Raw genomic sequence first — 26589 nt, forward strand, 5'->3', positions numbered from 1 at the left:
GAATTGTCTTAAACTGGCATTCTATTCTTCTGTAGGCACTGTCTATGACTACTACTTCTACAAGCAAGGACGAGGACAGTGGAACACATGGACAGAATCAATCTCAAAGGAGGAGAGCATCATACCACCTGGAGCCAATGTAAGCTCGTCAGTGACTCTGAACCTTTAATTCAAGGATAGTTTGGACAGTTTGATAAACATTAGACCATGGGCCCCTATTTGATATGTGTGTGTGTGACTGTGTATATATATATATATATATATTTTTTTTTTGACCACCAGTCTACTGTATGTGGTAAAATCATAATTTAACTCTTTTGAGTGTAAAAATGGAAACCCTAACCCGACACATAAAAGAGGCTCAAAGAAAGAAGCTTCATTTTGCTATCATTTTGTCGCCATATTAATCCTTGTCTGTCCTCGCCAGGTGTCAGATCTCATCATCCCCACCACAGAGACGGCGCGGCAGCTGTTCTTCCTGCATACGTACCTGACGCATGAGGTTCCCGCACTGTTTGTGGGGCCGACTGGCACCGGCAAGTCGGTCATGAACAACAGCTTCTTGATGAAACTCCCCAAAGAGCTTTACATTCCCATCTGCATCAACTTCTCTGCCCGCACATCCGCTAACCACACCCAGGACATCATCATGGCCAAGCTGGATCGCAGGAGAAAGGGCATGTTTGGGCCTCCCATGGGGAAGAAATGCATCATCTATGTTGGTAGGGCTGATCATATGCTTTGGATAAGTTGTACACACTTCATCCACCTAGCTGGCTCCTTGTCTTGCATCTGCAGTTGTTGCCTATTTAGATACTATGTGCACTACCCTTTCATACATAACTCTCCCATGCAGATGACCTGAACATGCCAGCACAAGAAGTCTATGGGGCTCAGCCTCCCATTGAGCTGCTGAGACAGTGGATTGACCACCGCCACTGGTACGACAGGAAGGACAACTCCAAACAGGACATAGTGGACGTGCTGTTGTTGTCTGCTATGGGGCCCCCTGGGGGTGGGAGGAATAGCATTACAGGTATTGTTTATCCCCTTTAAACCTTACCTGACCGGAGTCAACTATTACCTGCGAAGGTTTTATCTAGAATACAGATGCTGGGGTATAAGTACTTTACTACTGTAAGGTTAATGGAAAGTTAATGTTATTATTGTTTAGTTAATGCTATTATTATGGATTAGATATGGATTTCTGACAAACTGATGGGAATTCTAGGCCGCTTCACTCGTCACCTGAACATCATCTCTATTGATTCCTTTGACGATGAAACGCTGAGCAAAATATTCACCTCCATCACCGACTGGCACTTCAGCAAGGGCTTTGACACTTCCTTCTACAGGTAACTCATAACCTGCTCTAACACAATCGCCCAGATGTTTCCTCATTGGAGAAAGACATTTTTACACAGTTTAGAAGTTTGTAAGCGTGTGACTTGCTTATGGAGAATTGTTTCAAAAGTATTGGCTTCAACAGCATTCATGTACCTTGGTTGTTTCATATCCAACTCTTGTCAGCAAGGCTTAGATAGTGGATAGTTTTGTAAGTTTGTAGCATAAAGAAAATTGCCAGATTCCCATGAGGCGGAAAAGGAATGTTAAAGTTGGTCAGTGTTAAATAGCTCTCTATTCCATTCAGTCATTAGCCTACTATGTTTTTCAGTATCTAATCTATCCAGCTCTTTAGTAAACAGAAGATACATCTTCAGGTCGGGTTGCCAGCTTTATCCAATCAGGATACAGGATAAACAAGTGCAATTGGAAGTGATAAAATTGATAATTTAACCTGATACATGCTCTTTGTGGAGTTCTAATTCCTGATTGGATAAAATTGGTATCTCGACAACCAAGGTTTGAATGTATAATAAATACAGTGACATTTATATTTAACCAGGAAGTGTGTTTTTCTCTCTCTAGACTGGGTAATAATAATAATAATTATTATTATTATTATCTCTCTAGACTGGGTAAAATCATGGTGCAGGCCACCATGGCTGTCTATAATAATAATAATAATAATAATAATAATAATAATTATCTCTCTAGACTGGGTAAAATCATGGTGCAGGCCACCATGGCTGTCTATAAGGACACCATGGACACTTTCCTCCCCACCCCGTCCAAGTCCCACTACATCTTCAACCTGAGGGACTTTGCCAGAGTGATCCGCGGTGTCCTTCTGGCTCCGCACACACACATGCAGGTGAGCTTGCACTACACAGAACACACATTTGACTCAATTCGATTGCATTTGTGTTTGACGTGTATTGTTGTGCTTGTGCGATCAGGAGGCAGACAAGTTGATCCGTCTGTGGATCCATGAGGTGTACCGGGTTTTCTATGACCGTCTCATCAGTCCTGAGGACAGGGACACTTTCTTCAACATCATCAAAGGGAGAACACTGTCCTTCTTTAAGGAGAGCATTGATAAGGTATGATAATAAAAACACACCCGTTGGATTAAGCTATATGTTCAGACTGGCAGACCTAATGTGATTTTTGACATATCCAGATTGGAGTCAGATTGGGTTTATCTATCAAGTCTTAAAAAGGGAAGCCTGATTTATACTTCATTGTACAATGGTGTCTAAATAGCCGGTCTACAGTATAAGCTGACAATGCGTCCAACACTGTCGTAGGCCTAGGGTAGGATACGAATTATGCATTGCTCACACCTATGTAATTACATCGTAATTACAACAAGAAAGGCTGACGATGTCTGAATACACAAATCCGATCTGACTTGCAAATATCATTGTGCACATTGTGTCAGTTTTAAAGATCAGACTGGGACAAAATTGGAGTTGCCAGCTGTCTGAACAAAGCCTTGGAGCGGTGCCCGTGGTTTTATTTCTGTACCTGTCTGAACAAAGCCTTGGAGCGGTGCCCGTGGTTTTATTTCTGTACCTGTCTGAACAAAGCCTTGGAGCGGTGCCCGTGGTTTTATTTCTGTACCTGTCTGAACAAAGCCTTGGAGCGGTGCCCGTGGTTTTATTTCTGTACCTGTCTGAACAAAGCCTTGGAGCGGTGCCCGTGGTTTTATTTCTGTACCTGTCTGCGGTGCCCGTGGTTTTATTTCTGTACCTGTCTGCGGTGCCCGTGGTTTTATTTCTGTACCTGTCTGCGGTGCCCGTGGTTTTATTTCTGTACCTGTCTGCGGTGCCCGTGGTTTTATTTCTGTACCTGTCTGCGGTGCCCGTGGTTTTATTTCTGTACCTGTCTCCCATCACGTTGGCCCAGCTGTTGTGCCATCTCAGCCCCGACGGCAAGGTGGTAGACGAGAACATCCGTAGCTTGTTCTTTGGCGACTACGCCAAGCCCGACACCGACGCCAAGGCCTACGATGAGATCACAGACCTGCACGCCCTGCAGGAAGCCATGGAACACTACCTGGACCAGTTCAACAACTGCAGCAAGGCGCCCATGTCGCTCGTCATGTTCAAGTTCGCCATCGAGCACGTCTCCCGCATATGCCGCGTGCTGAAGCAAGACAACGGCCACCTGCTGCTGGTGGGCATCGGCGGCTCTGGCCGTCGGAGCGCCACTAAGCTGGCCGCCTTCATCAACGACTACGACCTCTTCCAGATCGAGCTGACCAAGAACTATGCAAGGTTATAATAGTTTGGGATTTTTCATTATAGTTTAGTTTTTGTTAGTTTTTGTTGTTTGTTTTTAAAGCGGGTTTGCTTGATATTTTTTACGCTTAGTCTTTTGTATTAGTTTTAGTGTAGAAAGATACCATTAAAAATATATATGCGGGTTACTGTTGGTAATGAGATAAACTAAAACTAAGGGCATTTTGCCTATAATTTCAGTTAGTTTTGTAAACACACAATACAGTACAGGGACCACCATTCTTGATGGTGATGTACGATGATTAGTGCGCCCCTCATTAAACACAGGTGTGTTTTTTTATTATAGTTTTTATTTAGTTCAGTTAATGGAAATGTTTCTTTTCAATTTTAGTTTTCATTAGTTAGTTAACTATAATAACCTTGGAACTGCGGCAGGGCGGAGTGGCTTGAGGACCTGAAGCGTGTGATGCTCAAGGCGGGCATCGAGGGCCAGCGTCTGGTGTTCCTGTTCAGTGACAGTCAGGTGAAGGACGAGGCCATGGTGGAGGACGTCAACATGCTGCTGAACACGGGCGACGTCCCCAACATCTTCCCTGCCGACGAGCGCGCCGACATCATCGAGAAGGTGCAGAGCATCGCCCGCGTCGGGGGCAAGAAGATTGACGACGCCACCCCACTGTCCATGTACAGTTTGTTCATCGACCGCGTCAGGGCCAACCTTCACATTGTGCTTGGTGAGCGTCTTATTTTCTGAACTTTTCCAGAAGAGAGAATGTACTACTATAAGACAGTCATGTTCTTTTTGACCAACTGGGATAATATCTGTCACTTATTTTACACTTTGGCTATTAAAAAAATAGCAATAGTACATTATTTTGTGTTTTGAGTTTGTAGATCGGCTATGTTCAGAATGCAACCCCAACGAATGCAAGTGTAAAATCAGCCATTACGACGCCACTTAAGGCCTGCCAAAATAAATCAACTTTTAAATCAACTTTTCAGATGACTAAGATATGACTAAAACTAAGTTTTATTCAAAAGGTTATGACTAAACTATAAAAGAATTGCTGTAAAAATGAACACTGCTGTCAACAGCTATGAGTCCCATCGGTGATGCGTTCAGGAACCGCCTCAGGATGTTCCCGTCCCTCATCAACTGTTGCACCATTGACTGGTTCCAGGCTTGGCCCAGTGACGCTCTGGAGATGGTGGCCCACAAGTTCCTAGAGGACGTGGAGCTGGAAAGTAATGTCAGACTGCAGTAAGGATGGACATTTTAATACCTATATAGCGTTGTAGAACAGACACAGATTGGACTTTAGTGATCAAGTTAGTTTGGCAGATTAGTTTGTTTAATTTGGATCCCCGTTTAAAGTCAAGGGAGAACTCAGAGATATCCACATTTATACACAGCGTAAAAGGTAGCAGGTGAGTGCTGTACATGAGATTAGACGTGTGTGTGTGTGTGTGTGTGTGTGTGTGTGTGTGTGTGTGTGTGTGTGTGTGTGTGATTTCATGTAGTAATGTACTGCATATGTGTTGTTGTGATCCTCAGGGTGGTGGAGATGTGTAAGACATTCCACACCAGTGTCAGGGACCTTTCTGAGAGGTATTCCTGCAGGCTGAGGAGACACAACTACGTGACCCCCACCTCCTACCTGGAGCTCATCCTCACCTTCAAGGCTCTGCTCAACGCCAAGAGGACTGAGGTCAACACCATGAGGAGCCGCTACCTTGTTGGCCTGCAGAAACTTGAGTTTGCCTCTTCTCAGGTGATGCCGCTTGACCATCCTTTTCAGTATATAGCTAGGACAGTGACCTACAGTATGGCCTGGATCCTTGACATTTGTCACGTTTTAGATTTTCTATTTTTCATGAATGATTGCTATTGAACACCCTTTACATCTGTATGTTGGTTAAAAACTAGAGATGTCCCGATACTGTATCGGTAATGACCAGCTTCGGCCTTTTTTGTCATATGGGGTCATATCGGTATCGGTGAATATGCCAGTCTAACCACCGATCCGACACAGGGGTAAGGGGTTGACACTATATATGAACCTTTATTGAGAAAAGGATATCCCCTTGAGCTGTATCATCTCGTTTTCAAGGGGGTCCAGCAACATACAGCAAATATACAGAACAATACAAGTACTTTCATACATACTGTAATTTCCGGACTATAAAGCGCACCTGAATATAAGCCGCACCAGCTAAATTTAGGGAAAAAAACAAATGTGTACATATACAAGCCGCACTGGTTATATTCGTGTCATAAAAGTAAAGTGAGAACAGCTCACTGCAGGTCGCAAAAAAGCCAGATCTACAAGCTCTCAAGGCGCCGCGTCCTGCCTGTTTTTGCAGCGCCGTTCGCTACGCGTTGAGAGCTTGTAGATCCGTCTGTTTTTGCAGCGCAGCTGCGCAGCCAGGGTAACAAAATAAGAATCAAATACAGGTGGAGATTAAGTAGGAACGGACAAGCAGCTGCCTGCAAGCCAAGCTAACATCACAACCACTGGCTGGTGACAGTGTTGTTAGCCGCAGCAACATGTAGCCTGCCCAGCTGCCCTAGTAACTTCTCTTCCCCGGAGAAGTCTTGCCTCCCCGCACCTTCGGAGGCTCGGAGCGCCGGCCCCCATGCTGCTGCGGCCGGGCTCCTGCTGAATGTGCTGATCCACAGGCTCTCAAGGCATCGCGTCCTGCCTGTTTTTGCAGCGCCGTTCGCTACGCGTTGAGAGCTTGTAGATCTGTCTATTTCTGCAGTGCTGGTGTCGGGGTTCGTTCACGTTGTAAAAAAAAAAAAAACCTAGATTACAGGCGGAGATGAAGTTCAATCAGTGGGTTGAATCAGTAGCTACACGCTAAGCTAATGCTAGAGTACTTTCAGGCTGAAATTTATTTTCTGGATAATGGCAGGTAAATAAAATGTTGGGGCATGTGAAGTTTGAGTGAGGAGTCTGCTATAAACACAATACGAGATATATATAGCTAACACAACATGAGATCACGACACTGGTATCTGTGCTTTTTCTTTAAAAATACAAGGTTTTCTTCATTTAGGTAATAGGTAAAATCTAAAATGACATAGATGCTTTCCTGGTTTTAATGGGTTAATTATGAACCCATGGAATCCCGTCCACAGGTGTCAGTGATGCAGCAGGAGCTGACCGCCCTGCAGCCGGAGCTCATCCGGACGTCGGCCCAGACGGATGAGATGATGCTGAAGGTGGAGAAGGAGACGGTGGAGGTGGACGCCAAGAAGGAGCTGGTGTCTGCCGACGAGCAAGTGGCCAATGAGGCGGCTGCCGCAGCCAAAGCTATAAAGGTACATTAGACATTGTTTTCGGATCAATAACATGTCGACAGTGGTGGAAAGTAACATCAGTGCATTTAATGGCCATTCACACCAAGCACTTTAACTATAGTTTGAACAATCAAGTCAAGTGGATCCTACCGACTATGAACACAAATGTTGATTTGAAAACTTGTGAAATGTGAAATTTCATGCATAATGAGTACTTTTACTTTTGGTACTTTAATGTGATACCAATACTTTTGTACTTTTACTCAAGTACATTTGGAATACTGGACTTGTAACGAAAGTATTTCTTAATTTTGGTATTGATACTTTAAACTTAAGTACAAAATGATGTTGATCACATCACTGTATTTCGATCATAGCGTGTTTATGGACCTCAGGCAGTAGCACAATTCTTCCTAAATGAAGGGGCTGTGTTCAGGATGAGTGTAGTTATTCCTAAATGAAGGGGCTGTGTTCAGGATGAGTGTAGTTATTCCTAAATGAAGGGGCTGTGTTCAGGATGACTGTAGTTATTCCTAAATGAAGGGGCTGTGTGCTGGTTGTGTTCAGGATGAGTGTAGTTATTCCTAAATGAAGGGGCTGTGTGCTGGTTGTGTTCAGGATGAGTGTAGTTATTCCTAAATGAAGAGGCTGTGTCCAGGATGAGTGTACAGTAGTTATTCCTAATGAAGGGGCTGTGTGCTGGTTGTGTTCAGGATGAGTGTAGTTATTCCTAAATGAAGAGGCTGTGTCCAGGATGAGTGTACAGTAGTTATTCCTAATGAAGGGGCTGTGTGCTGGTTGTGTTCAGGATGAGTGTAGTTATTCCTAAATGAAGGGGCTGTGTGCTGGTTGTGTTCAGGATGAGTGTAGTTATTCCTAATGAAGGGGCTGTGTGCTGGTTGTGTTCAGGATGAGTGTAGTTATTCCTAAATGAAGGGGCTGTGTTCAGGATGAGTGTAGTTATTCCTAAATGAAGGGGCTGTGTTCAGGATGAGTGTAGTTATTCCTAATGAAGGGGCTGTGTGCTGGTTGTGTTCAGGATGAGTGTAGTTATTCCTAATGAAGGGGCTGTGTGCTGGTTGTGTTCAGGATGAGTGTAGTTATTCCTAATGAAGGGGCTGTGTGCTGGTTGTGTTCAGGATGAGTGTAGTTATTCCTAATGAAGGGGCTGTGTGCTGGTTGTGTTCAGGATGAGTGTAGTTATTCCTAATGAAGGGGCTGTGTGCTGGTTGTGTTCAGGATGAGTGTAGTTATTCCTAAATGAAGGGGCTGTGTTCAGGATGAGTGTAGTTATTCCTAAATGAAGGGGCTGTGTTCAGGATGAGTGTAGTTATTCCTAATGAAGGGGCTGTGTGCTGGTTGTGTTCAGGATGAGTGTAGTTATTCTTAATGAAGGGGCTGTGTGCTGGTTGTGTTCAGGATGAGTGTAGTTATTCCTAATGAAGGGGCTGTGTGCTGGTTGTGTTCAGGATGAGTGTAGTTATTCCTAATGAAGGGGCTGTGTGCTGGTTGTGTTCAGGATGAGTATAGTTATTCCTAATGAAGGGGCTGTGTGCTGGTTGTGTTCAGGATGAGTGTAGTTATTCCTAAATGAAGGGGCTGTGTGCTGGTTGTGTTCAGGATGAGTGTGAGGGGGATCTAGCCGAGGCAATGCCCGCTCTGGAGGCGGCCCTGGAGGCTCTGGATACCCTGAAACCTGCAGACATCACAGTGGTCAAGTCCATGACCAACCCCCCCGGTTTGGTCAAGCTTGTTATGGAGTCGATATGCGTCATGAAGGGCATCAAACCTGAGAGAAAACCTGATCCCAGAGGCTCAGGTACGATCTTTTGAATATTGGAGAAGTATGCTCACATACAGTACAATCAAAGACGCATTTAAAGGTAAAAAATCTTTAAAGCACTATATTCTGATAGTGCTCATTGCTATAGTGTTTCTTTCAGTGTTTCTGCTATAGGGTCTCCCTGTCTCTCCACATCTTTAATAAATAGATTTGTGACACACTGTCAGATTTGGAACCTCGGACCGCTGGCCTAGTGGTCCTGGCCTTTAATACTAATTTTAATAAAAGAATATCACTTGCCCTACCTTTTAAAAAATAAATATGTTTGTGCTTCAGGCAAGATGATCGAGGACTATTGGGGCCCCTCTAAGAAGCTCTTGGGGGACATGAAATTTCTGGAAGGTCTCAAGGCATACGACAAAGACAACATCCCCGCCGCCTCCATCAAGAGAATCAGAGAGCGCTTCATCGAGCACCCCGACTTTCAACCGTCTGTCATCAAGACCGTGTCCTCGGCCTGCGAGGGCCTCTGTAAGTGGGTCAGAGCGATGGAGTCGTACGAACGAGTGGTCAAGGTCGTGGCCCCCAAGGAGGAGAGGCTCAGGCAGGCCGAGGCCGAGCTCGCCGTCCAGATGGACACGCTGGCCGTGAAGAGAGCCGAGTTGAAGCAGGTGGAGGAGCGACTGCAGAGCCTGAACCACACGCTGGAGGCCACGAAGAGCAAGAAGAGAGAGCTGGAGGGGAACATTGAAGTGTGCTCCCAGAAGCTGGTCAGAGCAGAGCAGCTGATTGGAGGGCTGGGAGGAGAGAAGGACAGGTGGACAAAGGCTGCAGACCTGCTGGGAATAAGGTGTGTTTTAATCTATAATTACATAATCACATCATTTTGGGTCTTTCCTGCCTTTTTTGGATAGTACATTTGAGAATGTCAGGAAACAGGGAGAGATAGAAGGGGGATATTTAATTACTCGCAACCCATAAAAATGTATCTACGACCCAAACATGTGTCCAGAGCCACTGTTTGGGGAACAGTGCTCTAACATCATAGGCTCCATGTCTGTCTGTGTGTCCTGTCTGTAGATACGCCAACCTGACAGGTGACGTACTCCTCTCCTCTGGCATTGTGTCCTATCTCGGGGCCTTTTCAGTTGACTATCGTGTGGAGTGCCAGCGTGAGTGGCACATCCTGTGCCGAGAGAAACAAATACCATGTTCTGAGGACTTCACCCTCAGCAGCACCCTGGGAAACCAGGTGGCTGTCAGGCAATGGCAGATCGCTGGGCTTCCTGTGGACTCTTTCTCCACAGACAACGGCATCATTGTGTCCAACTCCCGCCGGTGGCCACTGATAATTGACCCCCAGCGTCAGGCCAACAAGTGGATCAGGAACATGGAGAGGGCCAACAAGCTAGTTGTCATCAAACTCTCAGACAGCAACTACATGAGAACACTGGAGAACTGCATCCAGTTTGGAACCCCGGTTCTCTTGGAGAATGTCGGGGAAGAACTGGATGCCGTACTGGATCCTGTGTTGTTGAAGCAGACATTCAAGCAGCAAGGTGTGGAGTGTATCAAGCTCGGGGACAACGTTGTGGAGTATTCCAAGGACTTTTTGTTGTACATGACCACCGGCCTGCGGAACCCTCACTACCTCCCAGAAGTGGCCATCAAAGTCTGCCTGCTGAACTTCATGATCACCCCCCAGGGCTTGGAGGACCAGCTGCTGGGCATTGTAGCAGCCAAGGAGAAACCTGAGCTAGAAGAGAAGAAGAACCAGCTCATTCTGGAGAGTGCCGCCAACAACGAGCAGTTGAAGGAGATTGAAGATAAGATCCTTCAAGTGCTCTCCTCCTGCGAGGGGAACATACTGGAAGATGAGACGGCAATTAAGTTCCTGTCCTCCTCCAAGGTCCTGTCCGAAGAGATCTCGGAGAAACAAAAAATCACCAGTGTCACCGAGGAGGAGATCGACGTCACCCGCATGGGTTACCGTCCCGTGGCTCAACACTCGTCCATCCTGTTCTTCTGCATTTCCGATTTGGCCAACATTGAGCCTATGTACCAGTACTCGCTCACCTGGTTTATCAACCTCTATGTGCAGTCCATCGCTCAGAGTGCGAAGAGCGTTGACTTGGCCGAGAGGATTGGCAACGTTGTCGAGCACTTCACCCTCAGCATCTACAACAACATCTGCCGCTCGCTCTTCGAGAAGGACAAGGTTCTCTTTTCCCTGCTGCTAACTGTTGGCATCATGCGAGGCAAGGGCCAGGTGGACGACCAGGTTTGGCGCTTCCTGCTCACCGGTGGCATCGCTTTGGATAACCCTCACCCTAACCCCGCCCCGGAGTGGCTCTCCGACAAATCCTGGTCAGAGACCGTCAGAGCCTCCAGCCTCCCCAACATGGCTGGGCTCTTCAGGCACGTCCGAGACAACATCTCCGCATGGAAGGAGATCTACGATTCGGGAAAGCCCCACGAGGAGCAGCTGCCGGACCAGTGGAGGACGTTGGTGGAGATGGACCGCCTGGTGGTGCTGAGATGCTTCAGGCCAGACAAGCTGGTGCCGGCAGTGCAGGAGTTCGTAGTGGACAACATGGGGCGTGCCTACATCGAGCCGCCCACCTTTGACCTGGCAGGAAGTTATAACGACTCCAACTGCTGCTCTCCTCTGATCTTTGTGCTGTCGCCGGGATCTGATCCAACAGCAGGTGATTTGTCAGACTAAACGTCTCTCTTAAATTGCATCGTACAATAGACTTTGATGCATTTCGTTGCTTCCGGGCAGAAACCTTGTTTCATATTTAACTCCATATATACACTTTTTTATTATCTTATTTTTGTCTGTAAATTGATGACCTACTTCATCAAACAAAAGTGTTGTGCAATAGTAAAAATCACCTGTGTGAACTGAGTGGTGCAACTCCCCTCTCTCTCTCTCTATCTCTCATTAGCAGGCAATAACACTATCTCTCTCTCTGTTTCTGGCACAACAGCGCCACTTACTGGTACTCTAATCTGACATAGGTTAGGTCCGTTAGGACATAGGGACATTGCTGTTCATTGGAGTGGTTGCACCACTCAAAAATAGCATGTGAGCATGTAGATCAGCTATTTTCAGCTTTTTTCGAAATAACATAAAGTATTTTTTGACATACAAGGTTTCCACCCAACAGCGATGATTTGGTCTTGCAAAAATTAGTAGACCTACTGAATGAATTAATTGTTCCTTCAGGCCTGCTGAAGTTTGCTGATGACATGGATATGGGTGGCAGTAAGATCCAGACCATCTCCCTTGGGCAGGACCAGGGGCCCATAGCGGCCCGCATGATAGAGAGTGGCCTCCAAAATGGCACCTGGGTGTTACTGCAAAACTGTCACCTGGCCAGCAGCTGGATGCCCACACTAGAGAGGATCTGTGAGGAGACGATCACTCCAGAGAACACCCATCCCAGCTTCAGGTCAGTGCCGGATAAGGAAGAAGGAATTACTGAATAACCAGAACACAAACTGTATGACAAAAGAGAACGATCCATAATGCAGCGATTCCAACTTGTGGGCTGTCAGCATAATGCAATCAGGCCTCTAAAGAATTGACAAGACAGTGAAGACACCAAGATTTTATTGATAATATTAAACATTTATTATCTATTTATATTAAAAAATTAAATTATTATGTTACTAAGTAGGCCAGGCTATGTAAAAAAAATGTTTAGTGGTCAGATCTGATCCAGAGACTGTTGGGACCCACTGAAATAATGCCTCTTCTCAGATTGTGGCTGACCAGTTATCCATCGGACAAGTTCCCAGTCAGCATCCTGCAGAATGGAGTGAAGATGACCAACGAGCCTCCCAGAGGAATGAGAGCCAACCTGCTGCGCTCCTATCTGAGCGACCCCGTCTCCAACCCTGCCTTCTTCTGCGGCTCCAGGAAACAAGTCGTATGGCAGAAGCTGCTGTTTGGGCTCACCTTCTTTCACGCTCTGGTACAGGAGAGGAGGAACTTTGGACCTCTGGGTGAGGCAGATGTACTCTCAAGGTGGGGTCTGGGGACCCTGGGGGTTGTAGGGGGTCCCCCAGCTTGATGAAGTATAATTATAAACCAAATGGGCCCTTAAGGGCCCTGTAACTCAGAGTACATAAGTGTACATTTGTACACTCGCAGAGTTAGATTAACACTGGATTGTACAGTGTAGATTGGGGTGCCAGGAATAAAACATCATATGAAATGGTGGTCCATGTCCTAATGAAACCAAACTGGTCTTGACATTTAAAGGGCTGAGAATCACTGCATTACACCAGTAATTTAAACTCTGATAGTGTACAAAATATAAATGTTACCTATTTGTCTCCTTTTGTACACTCTGAGTTTTGCGAGATTAGCCCCTGATACACAGACGGACAGACAGAAAGACCCTCTAATAGACGGCTAGACCCGTACAGAGTCACACCATACAGTAGTGTTTTCTGTTTTGTGTGTAGGTTGGAATATCCCCTATGAGTTTAATGAGTCTGACCTGAGGATCAGTATGAGGCAGATTCTGATGTTCCTGGATGAGTATGAGGACATTCCACTGGAGGCCCTCACTTACCTAACCGGTAAGACTATACTATTTCTTAACCACTTCAACCAATACATTTTTCCTTTTTCCTCCCTACACCAAACCTCTTTGCTGGAAATAGGCCGATCTACACGTTGCGACCTTGAATTTGAATATTTGCCTATTGGCTATTATCACATTCTCAGAAAAGGGTTCATGTGATGAATGGAATACTTTTGTCAACCTGATCTCCATATGTTGGTGCTTACTAATGCTCACTTCAGGAGGACTGTTTCTGACTACTTGCTCTGGTTATCATAGGCGGAGTGTGGATAGCTTGAAAATTAATCTGCTGTTGGCATCGTGACCTGATTTATCATTCATTCAAATGTTACCGGACATGCCCGAATAATGAAGTCAATGTCACTGCACCAGTTATACATTAGACTTTTATCCCTCACATTCATTTTTATTTTTCATATTTTTTCTCCTCAACTCTTATCTTAGGCGAGTGCAACTATGGTGGCAGGGTAACCGATGACAAGGACAGGCGTCTGCTGTTGTCCCTGCTGTCAATCTTCTACAGTCAGGAGCTGATTGAACAGGAGCGTTACTGCCTGAGTGAGGAAGACATGTATTATGTCCCTTCTCACAGTCCCTACCAGGTATGCTGCATACATAGCATATGCACCGTCATCATATTTTATATTATGTACTGCAAGTATCCAAAAATACAAAAGTAAAGTAGTAAAAGTACAGATCACAGATATACTACATTTGTTTACTTGAGTGCAGTACTCAAGTAAATGTACTCAAGTAACTTGTGACTGACTACATAGGCATCCTACAGCACGGGTCGGCAAAGTTTTTAACATGTAGTGTTTTCATTTTCGTGTGAGATATGGAAAAGGAAATATTTCCTTTTGATTGCCCAAAGGCTATAACAACCTTTATTATTTTCTTCTTCTTTAGAAATATTTTCTTTCACATCAGGATGTAATGATCATTAGCCTCAGAGCACCTATCTCTCAGGGGACTGCCCATAATTCAACATCCCACTATGTGGCTTCGTGTGGTTAGGGATAGGGTAAATAATGGGGGGGACCATATATCTCAGACTCCATTCCCAGTCAGAGTTAGGAGTTTTAATGAATGTTGAATTATGTGCAATATATAATTTGTGAGGGGACTTGATTTAACTTTTTTGAATATTTAATTTGAAAAGAAAAAACATCTCTCTCATACTTGTGTGCCAGCAATCACCCTCACCTGCGCCAATGTTGGCACCCATGTTGCCTACAGCCTACCCCTGCCCTACAGTATCTGATAAGATCTAATAAAAAAAAATTCCATTGTTTTTCTTTTCTTTTGTTTATTCCAGACCTATGTTGACTACATACGCAATCTACCAAGCAGCGCCGAGCCCAGTGTGTTTGGGCTCCATAGCAACGCTGACATAACTAAAGAGACTCAAGAGACCAATCAGCTACTGGATGGAGTGTTGTTGACTTTGCCTAGACAGTCTACAGGTGGGGCTAAATCCCCTCAGGTAAGCATCTAATTGTCTTTTGACAATGCTTTATGAAAGAGAATGGAGTCTGCACACTGGTGATGCTGGAAAAAACTCTGTTGTATTTTCATTGCGTCGTCAACGTTTCGATCAATTCAGATCTTCATCAGGACATAGTATTTGGCTAATTTAAGAACTGGAACTTGCCACAGACATTTCACACAAATCAGTCACTCATCAATGTTTAACTGTTGCCCTGAACAAACATTAAAAGTGCATAGACTTGGTTGCCAAATGACGTAATTTCAGAAGCCAGGCATTGGAGGGGCTAAAAGTAAAAACTAAAGAAAGAAAGAAGAACCTTGCATCTGCAAGATAAACAAACTCTTCCATGTTATATGAGCTCAAGGTCTCTTCTTGTTATGTAGAGACACCTAGCTTGGAAAAACCACTCCCCCTGCTGGACGTTTACAAGGCTAAGAGACACCTGCCTAAAAGCTTGGGGTAGATTCTCTATTTGGATGTTATAGCCTGTATGTGGGACAATCAGGATAATTTGCCAGGCCAGATGCTATCGATTTGCTGGCGGGCTACCACTGGTCTACAGCATATGCAGACAAATCAACTGCAGTCGTTTTCTTTTTGTGTCCTTTTTTTTTGTTTAGAGGTTGCAAATCGCTGACATAGAGCATTATAAATAAATGATGTTTGTGTCTTAAAGGAAGTGGTGGACGAGCTGTCAGAGGACATCCTGTCCAAGCTGCCGGTGGGTTTTGACCTGCAGATGGTGATGGAAAAATACCCAGTGATATACGAGGAATCCATGAACACCGTCCTGAGGCAGGAGCTCATTCGCTTCAACAGGTAGTGACAGGGTTTCAACGCAGGGTTATTATACTTGAAGCGGTACTGTAACCCTTTTGTAATTTTGTCCAATCTGTATGGTAGAGCAGTGGTTCCCAAACGTTTTTATGTCATAAAGTCAAGGACCCCCAAATTGACACTAATTAGCCCACGGACTCAAACCCCTGTTTGACATGCATATTAGTCTACAGACCCCCATTTAATGGCATTTCTATCTCTGGTACTCTAATTTATATTGTAAAAGCAATGTTAACTTAACTCAGAGTGTACAAATACAAATACAATTGTACACTCTCAGTTACAGACCCATAAGGGTCCATTTGGTTCCAAACTATCATTTAGCTGGGGACCCCCTGGAACTCCCTGCGGGTCCCCGGACCCCACTTTGGGAACCACTGTAGTAGAGTATGCTAAGCAAGGGGTATGTTGCTTTCAGGCTCACTCAGGTGATGCGTGTCAGTCTGGTGAACATGCGCAAGGCTTTGAAGGGTCAGGTGGTGATGTCATCCGAACTTGAGAACGTCTTCAGCAGTATGCTGGTGGGCAAAGTGCCCGCAATGTGGGCAGCCAAGTCCTACCCATCCCTCAAGCCACTGGGGAGCTATGTGGCTGATCTCCTGGCCAGGCTGCAGTTCCTACAGGTAAGAATAATGTTATTGACCTGGCTGAACTGGGTGGAACATACTGTATCTGTACACGTGCATGAGAAATAAAATCATGAATTAACTTAGTTGTGTGGCCAATCTGCATGGTAGATACGTACATACATTGGGGTGGTTGTAATTTGTATCCCTGCTGTTCTATATAGACTAGAGATTTATATTGTGTCAAAGTGTCATGTCTCACCTAGAAACAGGATCTGACACAAAGTTTGACCTGATGGTCAAGATTAAATTTATCCCCTGAGCAAGCACTACTCTGATGTAGTGTCTTTGGTCATTAGAACTCATACAGGATATGCCTACAGGGGAAACAAGTGAAACTGGAAGTGATGAAACAAAGAAATTAGACAAAATTGGTACTGGAACACAAGCTGATGAATTATCTTTGTGCGGTTCTCTCTTCTGATTGGATGAAATGTGTAACCCACCTGAAAATACTTTTCCTGTTTCATAAAGAGCTGGGGAGACCTCTGTTAATGACCAAATACTTACTTTAACCTAAAGAATATAACATTAACTACATTTTACTACAATTTAACTACATCAATAGCAGTACAAAATTGAATAAATTGAATACGTAGTAGTAATAGTATTCATGTTTTAATGTCATTGTATTGAGCACCCTCTAGTGGTAGGTTTGTCAAGTATAAAAAGCCTAGATCACACCTGTGTCGACTCTAGTTAGTTGTAGCCAGGTTGAGCTGGAGTGCAGTTCACCATTTCTGTCTGTGAATCAAGATGTATGCCTCTAAGTTCCAAATACTACACTTTTTGTTAAATTTTTATGTTTGCATTGATAAATGTTTGCTTTCATGACATCCCTGTAAAGATTTTGCAGAGCCAGAGTTACAAGTTTTGTTTGGTTATCAGCTTGTTAATGACCATGTGCTCTGTATGTTTGTAGGCAGTGCATTTCTGTGCATAAATATGTGTACTGTAGCTGTTTTATTTAATGTTTTGGGCATGGTATTTTTGTAGTTGTGTTACAGTTTTAAAACTAAAAAAACTAAGGAGGAGTAAAGAATCAAATTCACTATCTGTCCAGTTTGGCACCTCTGCAAGTAAGGAGTCAAGGACAGAATAGTAGTAGTTGTTAAAGCACTGAAAGTAGGTGTGTGAAGGGCTTCTTGCCTCCTCCTGGCACTCTTTTCCCTTTTAAATATTGTGTAGGCGACAGTAGGCCTACACATTTTGTGCTAAATTAATTGAAAAATCAAATTGTGGTGGTCCTTCGGGTCCTTGGCGTGAAAACATTTGAGAACCCCTGGGAAAAATACTGGTATGTGCTTTGTATGTTTTGACAGGAATGGATAGACGATGGCCCACCTGCAGTCTTCTGGGTATCTGGCTTCTACTTCACCCAGTCCTTTCTTACTGGAGTGTCTCAGAATTATGCCAGGAAATACACCATCCCCATTGACTACATTAGCTTTGAGTTTGAGGCAAGTAATATACTATAATTTATGACACTGGTTCTCAAAGTGGGGTCTGGGTACCCTCAGGGGTCCTTGAGGTGGAGTCCAGGGGGTCTGCAGCAAAATGTCTTAATATAACAAAAATCTGTTTCTGCCTATAAGCTATTCAAAATCGATCTACAAACTCAGTCACAACGATCTAAAGTTACCATTTTTAATACAAATTGTCTTTCATGGGGGTCTGTGGCACTACACCTTAGAGGAAGATATGTATTTGGTCTGTGGCCAAATATATAAATTTGAGGATTCTTGATATGAAAATGTTTGAGAACCTCTGCTGTATGACTCCCCATTTCCTCCTTCAACAATCTATTAATTTTTGCAACATTTATCCCATATTGAATTGCTGCAGGTGACCAAACACGAGACCCATATGGATGAGAAACCTGAGGACGGGGCCTATATCAGGGGCCTGTTCATGGAGGGCGCACGCTGGGACAAAGAGAATATGGTCATCGGAGAGTCTCTCCCAAAGATCCTCTTTCACACGATGCCCATCATCTGGCTCAAACCTGGAGATGTGTCCAAGTTCAAGCACCAGAACACCTACGTGTGCCCAGTTTACAAAACCAGCGCCCGCCGAGGCACCCTGTCCACCACGGGTCACTCGACCAACTACGTCCTGTCCATTGAGCTGCCGTCGGACAGGCCACAGAAACACTGGATCAACCGAGGAGTGGCCTGTCTCTGCCAGCTAGATGACTAGTAGGAACCTAGAAGTAGAGAACCAATGACTGACATGCTTGCTCATGTAGGTTAATCAAATAATGATGATTTTTTTAGTTTTATTTCTTCTATCAACAAATCAACACAAATTTGTTTTTTGTAATCCGCTAAATCGATTAGACTGATTAACCACTTAAATCTGTTATACGTACTTTGTTGCACAATGGTGGCGTACCAAATTTGCGAAGCCAATCAACAGTTTTCTTCAATCGTTCATTAATTGTAATCGAGCCAGAAGTTTGAAAAAGATTGTGATATTGATTTGATGTCACATCACCCAAATTTGTGTCAGATGACATTTTTCAACTTGAGTAAAATGTGCGTAACATGACAAAACGCAAATGATCCTGTCATCAAACTCTCGTGAGTATCGCAAGGCGAGTAACACATTAACGCACGTAAGCCTTTCTTGGCAAAGGTTTACACAAAGGTCAGCCTAACATGTCCCAGATGTTTACATTTCATCTCAACAGTTTACTGTAAAGCACACAATTGTACTACTACTAACCTCAGAATAACTGCATGATGAGATTTAAAATACAATCTTGTCATGTTTTGTATAAGAATGTTATATTTCTGCCTATTTCATTTTTTGGCAGACTGTTTAATTATTTACAGTTTAATTTGTAGTGAGACAGGACATTGAGGATAGAAAGAACTGTCAAAGTTCTTGACTAAAAGTAAAACGCTGAATTTCACCATGATTATTTCACAACTAGGACAGTTTAAAGGGGTATTAACATATAGCCTATTTTTTAAAATGTATGTACAGTATATAAATAAATATTTTAGCCCTCGGGGGGGGGGGGGGGCAAAGTCACAAGGTGCTGAACAGAACACGGAACAAGCAATCGACAAGTTAAAAAACAAGCAGGAAAAACATAGCACAAAAAAGTAAAAAGACAATAAAAAATGTAACGAAGAATAAACAAGGCAAAACATGAAATGTAGGCATGTGGAATGGTAAACTATAGAGGCAGAATCACAAAAACATAGGTATGTAAAATAAATCGGGTAAGAGCTACATGGGAAAATAAATACGGAATAAATGTGTCTTTAACTGTCTCTTAAAAGAGTCTACTGTCTCAGCGTTTTTTAGCATGAGGGGCAGGGCGTTCCAAAGAGTGGGGGCAACCACTGCGAAAGCCTGGTCGCCCTTTGTTCTTAGGTTAGTCCCCGGTATCTTCAGTAGCTGTTTATCTGAGGACCTAAGGGGTCGTACATTTGGCTTTGGGGGCAGTAGGTCACAGATATATGATGGGGCCAGCCCGTTTAAAGCTTTGTAGGTTGTTAAAATAATTTTGGCCAGCAGTTGCTTGGGCTCCCTTCTGGCGTCGGTCTGAGTCACGTTGGACGTGTAGTGAGCAGGCCAAGGCCCCGGAACAGCTGGCCAAAGCCGAGGGGTACTTCATAGGAGGCTACCAATTATATTGACGCTCGAGGGTTATTTCACGGAAGACTTTGTCAGTCTTCCAAAATATTTGCACAGGCCCTATACATTCTATTACACCGCTGGGCATGGCCAGCAGCTGCTTGGGCAGCATGGACACGAATAAGGCCCTTCTGCCATCAGTCTGAGTGATGTTGGACCCGCCACTTATGTCATCATGTTGCTGCTGTCAGTCATGTTGGCTCTGCCTCATGTTGCTGTCAGACATGTTGGCTCTGCCTCATGTTGCTGTCAGTCATGTTGGCTCTGCCTCATGTTGCTGTCAGTCATGTTGGCTCTGCCTCATGTTGCTGTCAGACATGTTGGCTCTGCCTCATGTTGCTGTCAGTCATGTTGGCTCTGCCTCATGTTGCTGTCAGTCATGTTGGCTCTGCCTCATGTTGCTGTCAGTCATGTTGGCTCTGCCTCATGTTGCTGTCAGTCATGTTGGCTCTGCCTCATGTTGCTGTCAGTCATGTTGGCTCTGCCTCATGTTGCTTCTGTCAGTCATGTTGGACCAGTCACTCATCATGTTGCTGTCAGTCATGTTGGCTCTGCCTCATGTTGCTGTCAGTCATGTTGGCTCTGCCTCATGTTGCTTCTGTCAGTCATGTTGGACCAGTCACTCATCATGTTGCTGTCAGTCATGTTGGCTCCGCCTGCCTCGCATATTATTAGAATTGTTGACTGGGAGCTTTGCAAAGTTACAGTGAGCAGACCCATGGGCAACATGGGTGCGTTGGGCCGAAGGCTGGTCGAGTGTCTAGTCAGTCCCAACCATAGGGACTCCAAATACCCGTGCCTAAACAGTAGATCCAAAACGACAGGTGGTAGCTGGGCTGAAGGAGGGTGAGCAGCAAAGTTTAGCATACAGCAGCGCAGCAGAATCAGCAGCAAGCAAGCGGGAGGAGGAGAGCAAACCTTCCAGTTCAAATAGCCGGTATGAGTGTGTGATTGGCTGAGTGAATCATGTGAAGGAGAGCGTGATGCTTAAGCGGCCCAATTAACGGCTGAGGTTTCCTGACTGAACATGTCTGTGACAGGCACGATGCTCATAACAGATTATGCTGATGAAGACTGTTTTGAAACATTAATCAATAAAGCCTTGACTGTGAAATGTACAATGTTACAGTGCAAAGACTTAAATATTTGTATACTATTTGTATTGTATTATGTATCACCCCTATGACATCAAACCTAGTAATAAAAGGCACCGCTCACTTCACGTGTGATTCTTTTTCTTAAAAAAACAAATATATATTATAACCACTTGAACTGCAGCATCCCTTCTATGAGGGGAACATTCCCCGACATGTCTACAAGCTCGTAGATCAGAGACAGATTTTAGTGTAGTGGGGGAAAAAAGAGAAGCCAAAGGTCAAGTTTAAGTATTAAGGATTTAAGTGCTTAAATGTATGAAAATATACATTGACAAAAACATAAATTAACACAACACTGGTGGTGGTGTCAAACAAGTCTATCAAGTGCTCATCTTCCTTCTCTTTCCTAGTCTTGTATGTGCTTCTATGATCCAGTTGCTGGGGAAATGGAGGGGGAAATTGGATGGTGACGAATGTAAGTGATGAGTTCTTGTTTTTAATTAAATTAAAGTTGAGATGAGACTGCAGACAGCAGGTACTAAACCGAGAAGGAGATGACACTACAGACAGCAGGCACTAAAAAGGAAAATGGGGAGGGTGGATTAAATGCTTTCATTTATATTAATGTAAATTATTTTATCTTCTCCTTTATATTTAAAAGATGATCGTGCATCGATTATTTGTTTGCCAGGTGGACCCTGACATGCCGGTTCATGCATTAACCACTGACTAAACCCTAGCCTACATGATGGATGGGCTTCATAGAGAAAAGGGTGCAGATAAGACCACTTAATATACAATTACATTAATGCACTTCTGCGTGCATTAATGACGTTAAACCACCCCCTCGAGTGTAATATTGCTTAATTAAACCCTCTATTTTTGAAGGGTGCTAGCCCCTCCTAGGCACAGCTTTGTATGTTTGTACCACATGATGTGATGATTTGATTGGCTGAGCACGGAATGTGATGATGTACGATGATAAGAGTGTCCCTCACTTCACTCGAGTGTGATTTTTAGTAAAATAGACCCGAGTAGTCAGTAGAGTTGCAACTGTGCTCTACTGACCGCTTTCTTCCCTTCACACAAAAGAGTCTTCACCAAAAATAGCCTTGTAAATTTGCTGTTTTGGGCTAATGTTTCCCCCAGAATATGGATGCTGGGCTTCAAGTAGTTAACCCTTTAGACGTGAGAACGATTCTACAAAATGTCTTCTAAATCATGACAGTTTTCTGAAAAACCCTATGTTTCTATGTCAGTGGTTCTCAAACATTTTCATGTCAAGAAACCCCAAAAATTATATGTAATCTGAAAATATGTTAATTGTTCCAGGGACCCCCGGCCCAGAAGCATAGATTTGAGTTACTCTATTCTGTGATGCAGGTTATTGGCAGACACTCCCTAAGCAGGCTTCACACGGGCTCTTTAAAGGGCTTTGGTTTTCCAGCCCCCTCCCCCCCCCCCCCCCCCACGCACACACACACACCTGCTCTGAACTGACGAGTGCTTGTTGTCTAACTCCTTCGTGTTTGTAAACCAGTGAAATAAACAAGTTAAAACGTAACCTTCCACCTCATGGAAGATGAGGAGAGTTGTCAGTGAGTGGAAACTGCCCAGAGACATGACGATGACAGCAGGAGGAGAAGTTTAATTATCGTCCTTGGAAAAAAAGTCCATTCCCCAAGAGACCAGGTGCGTTAGCTTACCTAGCTACTACCTTAATTAGCTGCTTTAGCATTCATGGTTAATAGAGGTGAATTGTTTGTTTGTGTGTAATGTCATGTCACTAATTATATTTACAAAAAGTAAAATGAAAGAACTAGTCAGGATATAAAGCATTGTTTGTGTGCTGTGCCTGTGAAGTGAATAATATTGTGTTTGTTTGCTGTTAGGCAGAAATATCATATCCCCCATTTAGGCCTAAAATATATTTTTTTCTGAAAAACCTCATGTTTCTATATCAGTGGTTGTCAAGGACCCCAAAAAGGATATGTAATATGCCACGACCCCCATTGAAAATATGTTGTTCCAGGGACCCCCCAGAAGCAAAGATTTGAACTGAAACTCTGAAAGAATATATATTCAAAGATTTGAGGCAAATTTTCACTATTTAAAAAAAAAATAGCAGACCTACAAGTTTATAGCGCGCTATGAGCTTGTAGATCTGCTATTTTAAAGTATAACGCCCCAAAATGGCTTAATGCCCTATACTTCTTCATACAAGACTGTCACACTAAAGTATGAGAATAGGCATTTCTATTTTTTTTATATACTAAAATAACAATAACTGAACAAGTAGATTCAACTATAATTATTATTATAAGTCAATGTCAAACAATTTACAGTAATAAAACCATACAATGTAAAAAAAAATACTAAAAAAATAGCATGTTTTTGTTGATGTAAAGTGTGTTTTTTAAGGTGCTATATAAATTCAAGTTATTATTATTTATGATTTATGAACCCCTAATGGCTCCTGATGTGCAGGTTGGTGCCTTGCATGGTTCCCCCCGCCATCTGTGTATGTGTGAATGGGTGAATGTAATGCACAATCTATGTAAGGCGCCTTGGATAAAGGCGCTATATAAATGCACCATTTACCATTCATGATGTCCGCTCTCCTATATAGCTGTGAATGCTGGACCCTGAAGCCTGCTCTACCGTCCCTGGCCCCACTGTGCTACACCAGAATGCTACGTGCAGTGCTAAACATCAACCAGGATGAACACGTTACCAACATGCATCTGTATGGAGTGATACCGAGGGTGGGTGAGAGAAGATGGCCTCCAGGAGGAGGAGAATGAGGCTGGTCTGTGCCATTGACACTGGGATTAAATGGTAAACGGTGCCATTTATATAGCGCCTTTATCCAAGGCGCTTTACATATGCATTACATTCACACACACACACACACACACACACACACACACACACACACACACACACACACACACACACACACATTCATACACTGATTGCGGCGGAAGCCATGCAAGTACCAACCTGCACATCGGGAGCAATTTTGCCCAAGGACCTGCTCTACCTCCTGAGCCACAGTCGCCACAGTCGGGATGTATGGAGGATGGAGAGGACTGGAGACCCCGCTGGAGGGCTCATCTGAGGACCAACTAAAAGAGGACTGCTCTATCTCTCTCTATCCATTGGTGGGTTCCAAACTTTTACCCTGCTGGCCGCCATCCCTTCTTCTACAACTGAAGTAGAAGACAGCTCAAGGTACGAACCCTTTTCTCCATCTTTGCTGCTGCTGCTGCTGCTTGTGTTGTAAGCAAATTAAGCTGTGTGTACACTTCAAGCTGTTGCTGTCATTTTAGGACGCAATGATTGGGTGGCAATTAATGAAACATGTTCAGTCAGTGACTGTTTGTGTCTCTGGGATTGGATGCTGCAGTCTGTGTTGTGTTGTGTTTCTGCTGTGGGATTGGACGCTGCAGTCTGTGTTGTCTGCTCTGGGATTGGGTGGATGCTGCAGTCTGTGTTGTGTCTGCTCTGGGATTGGGTGGACACTGGATGCTGCAGTCTGTGTTGTGTCTGCTCTGGGATTGGGTGGATGCTGCAGTCTGTGTTGTGTCTGCTCTGGGATTGGGTGGATGCTGCAGTCTGTGTTGTGTTGTGTTTGCCACTGAACAAACTGAGTTGTTGTAACAGAGAATAGTATTATCATGTGTATCTTGGCCACTTCAATTAGCCTTTTAAGTTCAAGCTAGAGGTTTTGGGCTTTCACATCATTTCAAAATGAAGACTGATGTTCATCTACACTACAGTTAGTAGATAGTTAGTTAGTGTTACTAAGTGTGCGGCTGCTGTGTTGTGGGTGTGTTGAAGATTGTGTGTTGTGACGGCTATTGTTTAATGACTGGCTTGACGGCAAAACTTATCTCTATGTACTGGTCAATTCCTCATGGCCCGCCGTGGCCATAATTCTTTCTTTCTTTCTTTTCTTGCTCTCGCTCTCTCTCTGGTTGGTTCATATGACGCTGGCTTGTGTCAACACCTCTGTCAATGTAGGCCTTTTCTTAAGTCCTGCCAAGCATGTAGCCTCATCCTTCTCTCTCTCTCTCTCTCTCTCTGTGAGAGAGGGACACTTCCTTTGTCTTGTATGTGTAGGACATGTTAGTGATGCGTGAGTTCATACATGTCCAAGCACCCCATTATGTGTGACAATTAATCATAAACTTATATTTGTAATCGTTACAGCCCTACCATTTGGTGTAAGAGCGTGTGTCCTTATTATGGAGAGAAAGTGTGGGTACCTGAGGAATAAAAAATAACATACAAAACATAGCGGCAATACAAAATGCCATCCTACAATATTTAATACAATTAAGTTTCGAAATACATTTTAAACCCATGTCCTGCTTTCCTTTTTAAATATGCTTTATTTAAATTATTCATTGCACTCATATTACATTGAGTTTGGCAGTACAGTAGTAAGGAATTGCAATACACACACAGAGTGTCGGTATCAGTTTTTCTGTCTTGAGTCCAGGGTTCTCTGTCTTTTCAGTTCAGTTACTATTTGTATGAAGACCACCTCTCCAGAGATGGCCCTCCTGATCACTCCTGGTGTTCCAGATCTTATTGACCACAGTGCAAACCACAGCCCAATAAAAGTCTTGTTCCATAGCAGACATGTTTTTCATCAAAGACTCCATACAATACTGCATTATAAGTATAACGTTAATGTTAAAACAGTCCACTAGCAGGCTCTCTACGGTTTCATCTGGGTTACAGTTTTCATCCGGGCATTTAACAGTTTTTACAGTTTTTACAAAACAACTCCATTTGACCACCTCCCTTACTCCCTATTTTTTATGGATATACTTTTACTACCAATGTTCTTTAAACATACCTGTTTTTGTTTTTCATCAAGATTTCCTTTTTTTCTAACTTGTATATATATTGCCATTATAAGCTTGTATATAGCTTGTAGAACTTGTAGGTCTGCTATTTTTGAAAAATCGTAAAAATGCGGCACAAATCTTTGAATAGGTATATCTTTCAGAACGTTTTTTTTATTTCGACGTCAGGCCTGAATGGGTTAAACAAGGAGGTATTATGTGAAACTTAATTACCAGCAAGCAGTGGGCATATACTGCCACATTCAGGACACACCTGCGCAAATCAGTGGTTGCAACCATTCATGATTTGTGTGACGTCATACCACAGCTTGGGCGGCCTATACTAAAGGTGTTGTGCTCTCCTGTGTACAATTTATTTTCAGTGCAGTGCAGCAGAGTGCACTGACTCAAGTGATACCAACACACATATCATGGATATTAAAGTGAAAGGTTATTTTCTGGGGAAGGGCGATACCCCACGGGAGATTCGGTCCTTTATGATAGAGTGCGATGTAGCCACAAATTATGAGTTTCTGCTAGCAAAGGTTGCCGATAAGTTCTCCATCCTGAAGGGTATGGAATTTGCGATGTTCTACAAGGATAAGGATGGGGACCTAATCCACTTCTGTACAAGTGAGGAGCTGACTATGGGATACAGGGCTATGAGGGACCAAACCTTTAGAGTGTACATCAAGGAGGTCAGACATTATATCAGATATTTAAAACAAATTAAGTGAGCGCCTTTAGACGTT

General features: G+C 43.7%; 1 protein-coding gene across 1 annotated transcript in view; it reads left to right on the forward strand.

The window, feature by feature from the left end:
- dnah3 (dynein axonemal heavy chain 3) overlaps nt 1-19234 on the forward strand; it is a gene marked incomplete at its 5' end in the record, with an annotated part of 42585 nt that extends 23351 nt beyond the window's left edge. Inside the window, 23 exons of the mRNA XM_080790349.1 lie at nt 36-139; nt 428-722; nt 857-1036; nt 1232-1355; nt 2059-2215; nt 2301-2444; nt 3253-3623; nt 4023-4321; nt 4683-4848; nt 5143-5359; nt 6730-6912; nt 8512-8710; nt 9011-9524; nt 9755-11382; nt 11907-12132; nt 12444-12688; nt 13154-13270; nt 13720-13877; nt 14594-14761; nt 15444-15586; nt 16023-16227; nt 17553-17690; nt 18076-19234. Of these exons, the coding sequence (XP_080646475.1) occupies nt 36-139; nt 428-722; nt 857-1036; nt 1232-1355; nt 2059-2215; nt 2301-2444; nt 3253-3623; nt 4023-4321; nt 4683-4848; nt 5143-5359; nt 6730-6912; nt 8512-8710; nt 9011-9524; nt 9755-11382; nt 11907-12132; nt 12444-12688; nt 13154-13270; nt 13720-13877; nt 14594-14761; nt 15444-15586; nt 16023-16227; nt 17553-17690; nt 18076-18429 (6335 nt within the window). The 3' untranslated portion in view covers nt 18430-19234. The remainder of the gene's footprint in view (nt 1-35; nt 140-427; nt 723-856; nt 1037-1231; nt 1356-2058; nt 2216-2300; nt 2445-3252; nt 3624-4022; nt 4322-4682; nt 4849-5142; nt 5360-6729; nt 6913-8511; nt 8711-9010; nt 9525-9754; nt 11383-11906; nt 12133-12443; nt 12689-13153; nt 13271-13719; nt 13878-14593; nt 14762-15443; nt 15587-16022; nt 16228-17552; nt 17691-18075) is intronic.
- Nucleotides 19235-26589: the final 7355 nt, after the last annotated feature.

Source organism: Protomyctophum bolini, assembly GCF_963924005.1.
Source record: "Protomyctophum bolini genome assembly, chromosome: 2".
NCBI lineage: Eukaryota > Metazoa > Chordata > Actinopteri > Myctophiformes > Myctophidae > Protomyctophum > Protomyctophum bolini.